The sequence below is a fragment of the Notothenia rossii genome (assembly GCF_949606895.1).
Source record: "Notothenia rossii genome assembly, chromosome: 5".
Classification (NCBI taxonomy): domain Eukaryota; kingdom Metazoa; phylum Chordata; class Actinopteri; order Perciformes; family Nototheniidae; genus Notothenia; species Notothenia rossii.
In genome coordinates, this window is record NC_136903.1 from 74,689,898 (window position 1) to 74,701,410 (window position 11,513).

At 37.1% G+C, this 11,513-nt stretch overlaps 2 protein-coding genes across 2 annotated transcripts; one reads left to right on the top strand and one right to left on the bottom strand.

Annotated features, from left to right (window-relative positions):
- Window positions 1-153: 153 nt before the first annotated feature.
- eno1b (enolase 1b, (alpha)) lies at window positions 154-7,578 on the bottom strand. Its single transcript, XM_079682263.1, has 12 exons — window positions 7,534-7,578; window positions 6,269-6,363; window positions 6,063-6,158; window positions 4,644-4,702; window positions 4,081-4,150; window positions 3,402-3,535; window positions 3,069-3,291; window positions 2,558-2,755; window positions 1,606-1,807; window positions 1,383-1,491; window positions 848-906; window positions 154-514 (listed from the first exon to the last, which is right to left on the bottom strand). Exons 2-12 carry the CDS (start codon window positions 6,351-6,353, stop codon window positions 451-453), a joined length of 1,299 nt encoding a protein of 432 aa, XP_079538389.1. The 5' UTR covers window positions 6,354-6,363; window positions 7,534-7,578; the 3' UTR covers window positions 154-450.
- An 801-nt stretch (window positions 7,579-8,379) lies between these two features.
- On the top strand, window positions 8,380-10,226 carry ppil1 (peptidylprolyl isomerase (cyclophilin)-like 1). The gene is made up of 4 exons (XM_079681054.1): window positions 8,380-8,590; window positions 8,782-8,936; window positions 9,488-9,556; window positions 9,951-10,226. The coding sequence occupies exons 1-4, from the start codon at window positions 8,535-8,537 to the stop codon at window positions 10,160-10,162; spliced, it is 492 nt and encodes a 163-aa protein (XP_079537180.1). The 5' UTR covers window positions 8,380-8,534; the 3' UTR covers window positions 10,163-10,226.
- Window positions 10,227-11,513: the final 1,287 nt, after the last annotated feature.

Here is an 11,513-nt window from a genome sequence, read left to right on the forward strand (position 1 = left end):
GTGCATACTGAGGTACCAATTAGTTTTAATTTACAGTATTAAGGTCGCTGAAATAATATGACTGGGAATATTTGAAATATATCATTTTATGTTTTTTTAAAAACAAATTCAAACCATTTACAACAGCAAAATGAAATAAATATTCAGGATACATTTGGTCACTAATACAACTTTATTATTAACCATCTCAAAGTGCAGATTTTGTGATAACAGTTATTCAGCGCTGCAAATGTATTTTACTCAAGTTATTTTAAACCACACTAACAAATGGAACATAATACAGTAGAAGACTTGATTGTTACAATTGCAGTAAGTACAGTAAGTGCTCTATAAATTAATTACCAAATAGCTCCGATGTGTTTTTAATTTCAAGTTTTTTTTTATCCAATGTGTGGTCATGGATTTACTATGCATGGATCCATTTGTATGTTAGGTAAATGCACCATCCATTTAAATGGGCTTTCTGAAGTTTTTGCCAGCAAAACGTGCTTTGTCCCCCAGCTCCTCTTCAATTCTGCAATAAAAAAAAGAAAAAGAAATAAAAGGAGAATAAGTTATTATTATTTTTTATGCATTTATTCTTTACATGTAGACCTTTCCCTTTGTTTTTAAAACGTAAAAAGTTCATAAACAATATGAGCCAAGAACACACACAATTCTGTTAATTGTCCAAAATGAATTCCCAAGCAATAAAACAATATAATAATAATAAATGGGACTTTTATAGCGCTTTTCAAGAAACTCAAAGACGCTTTGACAGAGAATTAAGAAAAGAAAATGCGTGCACGGCCGCATTTCAAACTTTTACACTATTCGGATGATATTCCTCATTTTGTTTTAGACTTACCTAAGTATCTGGTTGTATTTGGCCAAACGCTCAGAGCGACAGGGTGCCCCAGTCTTGATCTGAAATTGCATGACAAAATGTGTACAATTAATTCAGTGTTATAGGGATTATATTTTTTTACATTTATGTCAAAGGCATTACATTCTCAAAAGAAACTAGGGCTATGGCATGTCTGTCACCACCCTTAAAATAAATGCAGTATTTTAAAAAGGTCTAAACACCAACAAATATGGATTAAAGCTGAATATTTTGTGTAGGAAATTACTACAATCTATTGTTTAAAAAACAAAATGTACTTTTACATTTTACAACACTCAAGAATTATTTGAAATGTTTGGATCGGATGTCTTAAATTATCAGAAGGAAATACTGCATTTAAACAGAATAAAAAAGACATTCATAAAATGCAACAGAAAAAGCATTTGAATGTAGATTAAATATAATTATGTCAACGTATTGGATGCCGCTTCTATTCGGTACAGCCCTAAGAGTCACTTAAGCATTCCCTTTTTTATTTTTTAAAATCGGCATTTACCTGTCCAGTGCACAAGCCGACCACCAGATCTGCAATGAAGGTGTCCTCGGTTTCTCCAGAGCGATGGCTGACCATCACCCCCCAGCCATTCTCCTGAGCCATCTTACACCTGTGAGCAGGACCAATGAGGGACATTACCGGTCATTGTGTTGTTTATAGTCTAATGCTCAATTGATCTATAGACACATGCTTGATTTATTTTAGAAGTCAAGTATTGACTTACGCTTGCATGGACTCCGTTACTGTGCCAATCTGATTGACCTTAAGCAGCAGGCAGTTGCAGGCCTTGTCCTCCACAGCCTTGCTGATGCGATTAGGGTTTGTCACCGTGAGATCGTCACCAACAACCTGGATCTCTGTGCTGGCTGTGAAGCTGGACCAGGCCGCCCAGTCGTCCTGGTCAAAGGGATCCTCGATGGAAACCACTGCGAGTGAAAACATGCGGACATGATCGTTAGGGCTTCAAACTGAAATCTGTTGTTCCATCAAAAGAGTCTTCAAAACCAAATCAGACAGCTCCATAATCAACCAATTCCAGCTTGTTATCTTGTAATATATTAGGTCCAACAAGTTAAGAAACTTGAGCAATGTCAAGTTTTATCGTTTTTATAAAGAAATGTATTGGGAGTTCATAGGTGAATGGAGTTATTTGTACCTTAGTCTAACTATGCCACAAGGTCCCAATAATAATCAGATGTTTTAACAAGATTGATTCATTTCATCATTGACAGGTAGAGATTATCATCACTTGTAAAAACAGCATATAAAATGCAGGTTTGAACTAACATTTATAACATTGTACAGGGTTAATTTCATGAGAACAAAAACAGTGTGTTACTTTTTGGAAGGTGCTTTGATGAGGTTTACTTGCTTCAAAAAAGGACATGACTTTCAACCTTTTCCCCCTCTTCTGTTTAATATTTGTTTAAGACTCAAGCTGCAGCTCAAGATGTCAAGTGCTTTCTATTGTGTATTTTAAGATCCAACATAGGAATTTATGTTAATATGAACATAAGTGTTGTTTTTGAAAGCTTCCCAAGGATGAAAAAAGGTGGTTGAAGTAGAAAATCAGTGTTGAACAAAGCAAACGATGTGTGTAGCTCACCTTCATGAGATTGTATCCTGCTCTCTGCCAGCTTAATCATGTATAAAAGGAGAAAGTGTCTGCACGTTACCTGGATAATCCTTCACAAAGCTCTTATAGAGATCGGCCAGCTCGTCAGGGCTGATGTAACGGCTCGGGTCATCGGGCGACTTGAAGTCCAGATCGTACTTTCCCTCCCTGTAGAATTCAGACGCTGCCACATCCATGCCGATCACAACCTTATCAGTGTATCCTGCCTTGGCGATGGCCTCCTTCACCAACTCCAGAGCTGCAGAGTTAAACAATCAGTATGACACTCCACTAGAACACAATCATCAACTGCAGAACCATCAAAACAAGTAACAATTTAAGTCGGCAAACTTTTCCAAAAGTATTGTTTTGTTTTTTTAAAACACATTCTCTCTGCCTGTTTACAGTGTTTTCTTTTTCTTCTTTTGGTTGTACTTTGGTCTTTTAGTTTAGTTTTTAGATTATAGCAGTTTGACACTGCACAATTTATTTTTGGAAAAGAAACCAGAAAGCTGTGCTTATCTTTAAAATGGTTTATTTACCAGCAGCTCAAAAATAAATCATCCCTTTACCTTCTTTGTTCTCCAGAATGTTTGGAGCGAAGCCTCCCTCATCGCCCACATTGGTGGCATCCTGACCGTATTTCTTCTTGATGACGTTTTTGAGATTGTGGTAGACCTCTGCTCCAATGCGCATGGCTTCCTTAAAGGTGCTTGCACCAATAGGCAGGATCATGAACTCCTGCATGGCGAGCTTGTTGCCTGCATGAGAGCCGCCATTGATCACATTAAAGGCCTGGTGGAGGTGGAGAGAAAGGAGAGCTGTGAATTAAAGATCCCCTGGAAGGTAAACTGAATAATGAAGAAAATATACCAGGATATTGATGCATGTACAAAGATACTCACCGGCACAGGCAAGATGACCTCTGGGTTCCCTGCAAGGTCAGCAATATGACGATACAGGGGGACACCTTTCTCTGCTGCACCAGCTTTGCAGACAGCCAGGGAAATACCCAGGATGGCGTTTGCTCCAAATTTGGCTGTTTGGGGTAATACAAATTTATTAGCATTCATTTATGTCTACCTACTGCAATCAGAAGGGACATTAATAATACAAAATCTCAGATCTAAGAACATGCATCCAATATTTGTATAAAATACTGCATAATGCAATATAATCTACTTAAGTCTTTTTTGGGAGTTATAATACTATGATCCGATAAAATGTCTGTGGGTGACCTGCAATTATGAAGTATTTAAATACGTGACCTAATAAAGACAATACTTTAATTTGTATATTATTAATGGTCTATACTGTACACTATATCTCCATGCTTACAACTATAACTATACAGCGTTTAAGCGGTTCTATGTTAGTTCATCATCTATTGTAGACTATATGTAATCGTACCAAATGTTACCAAACGTTTTTCTTACAGGTCACATAGGTCATCTGACCTCAAGTCAACTGAACTCGTGTTTCACTTGTCAAACCCAAAATTGATGGTGTCAGACTAATGGAATATATATTGTAACCTTAGAGTAAAGCATAGCCTTGTTTTACAGAATGATCATCGTCACTAACATTTGTTCTCTGTGCCATCCAAGTCAATCATCATCTGGTCAATTTTCTCCTGCTCAACCACAGACAATTCCTGAGGAGACAAGAAGAACAAGATGGGAATGATTAGGGTTGGGGAAATATTTTCCTAGGCCCATAACTTTGACCCAGTTAATCAGTTTGTTCTGCCCTCATTGAGCACAGGAATGCAACCTTGGGCTGCTGTGCTCTCAGTGTTTTGTCTCCCTATTCCTGCCTGTTGGCGTCACCTGATAGAGGTGTTAGTGCTTTGCCTGTTTTATCTTGTAATGCAGCATGTTGATTATTCTCTCAGAGCTAGCTAAATACATGGGACTGGGGTAGAGATCTTCAGAATTGGTCAGGCAACCACTGTGTCACCTCTTGACTGCAGCACATGTCAATTATCCGGCATAATAAACCATCAGCGTTTGCCATCAAGCTCCAGCTCTCCCTGTGTCACTGAGTTTCGTCTCCATTGCTCCAGAAGTTTCCATCACAATTAGTACCAAAACAAGGAACAGTCCCACATTTTTTTTAATTTGTGACAGTGATAATTATCTTCTTACCTGGCCAACAAGTGCAGGTCCAAGAGTTGAATTGATGTGATCTACGGCCTTTGAGACTCCTACAACAGAAAGATTAGTTATGTTACAGTGTTATGGACAAAATATGACAAAAGCATCGATATAAATATGCATGCAACTTTTTTTTCTCGAACACATACAGAGATTCATGCAATTGTATTTTTTTATAAACTGCTTTTAATGATCAAACTTACTTTCTCTTATTGAGCATGCCAAGACAGTTTTATGTCACCATCAATCCACGGGCTTAACATCAATACTGGAGTGAGAGCATGCTTTACTGACAATGCACCATGCTATTCAAGCATTCAGTGATGAGTTGTTATGTTGTTGTGTGATTATTGGTCTAAGGCAGGGGTTTTCAAAGTGTGGGAAGGTGAGCTTCCCCTCAGAGAACATAAGAACAGCCGCACCCCCCCTCCCAATTATTATTGCTATTATTATTATTATTATTATTATTGTTGTTGCTATAATGAAGGGGTATTTCATTGCATTTCAAAGAGGTTCAGTAAGAGAACATTTCATTAAATGCTGTTTTCGCTGTCTACCTTTCTCTTTTTGAGCAAGCCACTTGAAATTACTCTGACGGTTTATCTCTTCTTGCCTCGTCTCTGTGTGTGTGCTTGAATCTATCGTGGTGACTCACTGACTGCACTGATTTGATTGGCTGAGTAGTGTCACCTCCTTAAAACATTAAACAATAACTTTTTTAAAGCAATGTAGACAGGAATAAACGCAGATCATCCTCTGGCTGCAGCTGACCGCTTTTGATTCAAAGTCAATGCGGAAAACCTGCAATCACAGGTAGGTGGAGGTGAAGGGAATGAGCACTTTTACAGCATTTTTGGCGAGGTGGGGGAACTCGGTCTCCACAGACAGCCAAAAGTGTGCAAGTGACGTTTTCTGCCAGGCGCTGTCTCCTCTCTCACTTTAGGTAACTTCACAAGAAATCGATCCATGTTGCCGCTCGCATAAAGTTAACTAGCTAGATTTCACAGTTTCTCGTTATTTATCACGCATCACATCCCCTGAAGCTCTCTGGCACCCCCCCCCCCCCCCCCCCGACCCCGGGGAGGCGTGCCTCACACTTTGAAAACCACTGGTCTAAGGTCAATTGGAACGTTTTTTTTTTATTGAAAGGGAACAGGCAATCATGACTCACTAACCCTTTCACATCTAACAGGGAGGAAAAAAAGAGAAAGGGAATCATTTTACATTAAAAAAAAGGTTGAAATATAGCATTTCACAATTGTGCTTTAAACTTGTAGGCCTATAAATAATAATATGGGGACAAATATTCAATAACATTGAATACTGTACTAAGATTTTACTTGTGATAAATACAACAGATTATAAACTGTACTCAGTTCTGCCTTCCTGCTGCTAGATAGGCTTACGCACCTTTCCCAAGGTAGCGGGACTTGTCATTGTCCCTGAGCTCCAAAGCTTCGTAGATTCCAGTCGAGGCACCGCTTGGTACAGCTGCTCTAAACAAGCCTGTGAAATGTACATGAGGACAGAACAGTGGTGACTCAACAATCACTAATAGTATTAGATTTATTTTGTCAATATATACATTTTTCAATAAGTCATAAACATAAACCTACCTTTCTTAGTGTAAAGGTCCACCTCTACCGTGGGGTTTCCACGAGAATCAAAGATCTCTCTGGCGTGGATCTTGACAATAGACATGGTGTAGGACCTTGAGAGAAAGAAAAGGTGAAGTTGTTACTATCCTAGGGTCCTCTTGTTAAGGGTATGCTGTAGCTAAAAGAATCATGCAAATATAAACTCTATACAATCAAAGAAACTATTTTTCGTTTTGCTTTTGGCGCACTGCTTTCCTCCTTGGAGCTTACTCATAAAAATATCCTGACTTAGCTTCAAGCTTAGGAGTGCTAACAGGCATGCTACCATCCTAATTGGATTAGACCTTCTCATCTGATGAATCACATGGCAGTAAGGATGTAGAAATTGCTTCATCCTTCAAGGATGGGTTCAAATTGCAACAACAATTTGCTGCATTAAAATGTAGTCAATAAGGATTTAAAGTTTTAAAAGTCATGATGCTACCTTGATTACAATATCAATGATGCAGTAGCAAAGTCTTTCTGCTATAGGACAGGATATCTTCAATAATCCCTCCAAATTGCGTGCCAGAGAAACAACCAGGCAAAGAAAGAGAAGCAGAACCAATGAGTAGGCTAACCACGGCACATATTATGTGATCAAAGTGATAAGATATACAGCTATTTCCTGCGAAAAGCAATCGTTGTAAGTGCATGAATCCATGCATGTTTGGCTAAACATGCTTAATAGTTAAGGCTAATATAGGGGAAAGTTAACTGAAAGTCACTGTTTTTATAGAAATTATCACTTTATCCTTGACCTTGGAAATAGTACCTTCACACACACACACATCCACGCAAAAGAGCTCAAGGACAACTTAATAGTGAAGACAAATCTAGCAAGTGAACAGGGAGTGAAGGTGTTGTTTATCACTGAATCTCATTAACAATGTGACAGCTTTGGTTACATTTTGAAAAAGCAACTCAATGAGGAATTGGCTAGGATTCATTATTGCATAACATTAACACATCGCAAACTGTCTCACCTCTGTCTACCCAAATTAAATACAGTTTAGTTACGTTTTGTCTCAATAACTTTAAGCAGAGTATGCACTTAATTCCAGGCCCAAAACACAGCGTTTCAAATTACTGATTTGGTTGTGGCAAACATAAGCTAAAGCTAGCTAACTAAACAAACGTGAAACAAAAACACGGGCATGTCGACGGACTACTCCCAAATCAGAAAGAAACAAAGGCAATATGACCGATAACAGAGACGGATTAAATGCAAATAGATGGCTTTACCTTGATGTCAAAAGCAGACACGTTGAGAAGTCGCAGCTGAGTGAAGAGAGAAGTACTTTCCTCTTCTTCTTTTATTTCGCTGCACGCTCGTCGCCTTGTGTATGCGTTGCTGCCCCCCGTGGTTTTTAATGTGAACTACACCAGAACTACCCTGGATGAAACTAGAATCAGAGAGAGCAATATTTACATGAAAAATATATATACCAAAAAACTACATACATTAAAATATGACAAAATACTCAAATAAAATACAATCAAATCAAATATGTGCAGTATTGGTATGAAAAGTGGAAAGCCGTGTACTTTGTGTGCAAAATGCTGTTGACTTGAAAAAGTCCTTTGTGCTGGACTGGCCGTGTATAAGAAGACATTGTTCACATAGTGTGCGTTAATGTAATGCATAGTATCAGATTAATTTAAATATAAACATAGAAAAGAATAGAAAAACATAAATAAGAATTATAACTGTGTGGTGGGCGTTTTTCTAAAAATATATAACAACAATTATTTTGAAAAGATGGAAATATACGCTTCAATAACATTCTGAAAAAAGGGATTTATAATGTATTGGTTGTGCAGGAATGGGATACATAAGAATATTACAATGCACATCATTAGAAAGATACAGGGTTCAATTACTTTCTATTTGTCATTGGAACATGTATTCAGTAATGGATATTTTAGATGTAATAAATAGATTATGGGGTTATAGATGATGTCGTAATGGACTACAATTTAGTAAAACCGATTAAACATCAAGACTTAATAGATTGCAGAATATGAAAAAGGAAAATAAAAATGTGCACGTTAAGCCAGCTGCAGTGTGTTCTCAGTAGAGGGCAGTCATTCTACTTTTAGAGGAAACGAGCGGCAACCACCACAGAAGAAGAAACTCCCCCCATGGACTGAATTGAATGACTGTGCGCGGCTAATAAACTTCTTACTTTTTATTCAAACAGCTTTGTTTCAAGACTACCCAAGGGTGCTGGTTTGAGTGATAATGTCAGGGATACCCGCAGACACATGGCAGCCGCCAACAGTGACTTTGGAGACGACGTAAGTTTTTCAAATCTGCTGAAAGCTAACTGTGCTAACCTAGCTTTCACTAACGCCATGTTATCGATTTGGAGATGCTAGCTTAGTGTTGGGCTTGCTTGGGTAACTTACTCAAACAGATGATATGGCTTTGTATAGTCTCAAACACACCATCAGAAAGACGCACAAATAATAATGAGCATGCCTTGCAGGATGGGGTCTATTGTGGTGGAGTTGTACTGGAGACATGCGCCAAAAACCTGCAAGAATTTTGCAGAGTTGGCCAGAAGAGGCTACTACAACAACACCAAGTTTCACCGAGTAATCAAAGATTTTATGGTGCAGGGAGGAGACCCTACAGGAACAGGTGAGTGCATCATATATTAAAGCACTTTGTATACAGATCTTTAATGGGTTTGGCTAGGTAAGGTTTCCTTCCCTAGAAGAACTACGCAATTGGCCCTAGTCAAAGTGGTACATCTACAAGGGAAATACAATTCAGAAGGATTATATTATAATATTTATTAAATGAAGTCCTTTTGATTTACACAAACTTACGTATTTCTTAATAAGTAAGACATTCCAAGTAATTACTGGGCCATTAAAAAGCTGTGCTGTGCTGTGCTGTGCTGGGAAATGTAGTGAAAGCCCCTTGAGATGGGTCCTCGTTTTTAAGGGTGTCCTACTCGTAATACCAACATTAAAGACAAGCTCATGATCATACATTACTTTTGGCAACTCATCAATATAACTTGAAACTGTGTGAGCCTGAACTAATAACCCAAATCTTACCTCTTTGACCTTACGAGTGTATTATTAGATTAGAACCCTGATGTACCTCACATTTCGATGTTCATAACTGTATATTGTCATTTGGTAGTATATCTGTAGTTTATTATTCTGTGTTCTTTTTAACAGGTCGAGGTGGTGCCTCCATATTTGGTAAACAGTTTGAAGATGAGCTTCACCCAGACCTGAAATTTACAGGTAATTGTAGTAAGAGAAGAAATACTAAATCAAACACAATGTTGTAAGTGAGTAAAAATAGCTTCTTAGATTATGAAAAGACTCCTGCAACAGTAGTGCGTCACTACTGAGTCCTAAATGTTTTTTTGTTTTTTTTTCCTAAATCAATGCTAGATTGGTTCCTTAGTTGTTTTAAAAATGCATGTGTTTAGGGAGTTGTACCTTTTTATAAACTAGCAACTCGGTATATATTTAAATGAATTTGTTAAAGTGGATGTATACCAATGTCATGCAAACGTTGTTGCTGCTTTGCTTCAAGATTCCTAAATATTTATGTATTACTTGTATTTAATGTGGGAATGTCAACTGCAAAAAGTCTCAACATTGTAGCTCGTTTTATGTGTGTGTGTGTTAGGTGCCGGTATTCTGGCGATGGCCAATGCAGGACCGGACACCAACGGAAGCCAGTTCTTCTTATCTCTCGGACCCACTCAGTGGTTGGATGGGAAGCACACTATTTTTGGTAGAGTGTGTCAGGGGATGAGCGTGGTGAACCGAGTTGGGATGGTGGAGACAAGCGGACAAGATCGTCCTGTCGATGATATCAAAATCGTCAGATCTAATTAAACAAATAAGAATTATTTTTTTTACAGATTTTTTTATTAAATCAATGTTTGTTAAATGTTTCAAAGTCTCTATTCCTTCATTGTATATAAGACCAGTTTATCTATGACCGTTATGCACTAGCACCAATTTTTAAAGGTAGAGGAACCGAAAACATTGAAGCCAATATGAATATTGAAATAAAAGTTGATTAGTAATTCAAGACAGAATAGGAAATCTACTACCAGCTACTTGGATTGTGTTTTTCAAGAAAAAGGCCAAAATGTGTTAGGTCCAGGTTAATACATTTGATAACTTTTTTTCCTTTGTGAACTGAAGAAATAAGTAAAAAGTAATCAGATTATGTAACATTTTCTTCTGGGAATTTTCCAATAATTTTCTTATGTACTTTTAGACCGAAAACCATTATAATAAAGAACAAAATTCACATTATAACTGATTTAAAAAGAAAGAATCCAATAATAACACATTTTTCAAGAAAAAAAACGAACCATATTGCCACAAAGTATTTTATTGTATAAATGTAAAGTCATGTATAAAGACAAGTTATATATATATTTTTTAATTCAGTTTTCCAATAAAAATACTATACCTACAAAAAGAAGCAGTGTTTAAGGCACAAAAGGATTTGCATTACAAATTCAAGCAGCAAGTAGTTGATCACTTATTTTAACAGCATGAACAAGTATATTTATTTGGCTTATTATATGAAGTATAAGACAGGAAAAAGCACACATTTCTCTTAAATCAGTATAAATCTCAAAGAAAATGTAGTTAGTCAATGAGATGAGTTTGTTTTACTGTAGTCAAGGTCACATCACAGATGTAAGGACTAAGAGACTTGTTTCTGATAAAATAACGTCAGCACTACTGATAATGTTAATGTTGTCAGGACCTTCAGAGACTTCCGCACATTTTATCACAAAGACACCAAGTGCACCCCTGAGTTGATTCTACTTTGCCACTGATACTTATCCTAAAGTCACGCAGTATCTTACATGTAACATTTTTTTTAAACTTTCCCAATTTTTTATTTTATTTAAATACAACAATGCAACAACATTGATTATATCATTGTTTTTTTGTGTTAATCTCATAGACATTGTTATAGAGAAATATTTAAAATCTACTTTAGTAAAGGAATTACTAGAATTGAGGAAGGCCCTTTATAAGCAGCATGCTTGTAATTCAGCATTCTTGTGTCTTCGTACTTTCACATTTTAGGCAGCACTTTACGTTTAACCATCCTTTTGCTCACTGTGATGGATGTTTATTTAAAATGAATTCAAAGTTTCAGTAAATTCATTTTGATAATGTGATGTGAACAGTAATAAACTACAGTGATTCCCTACTT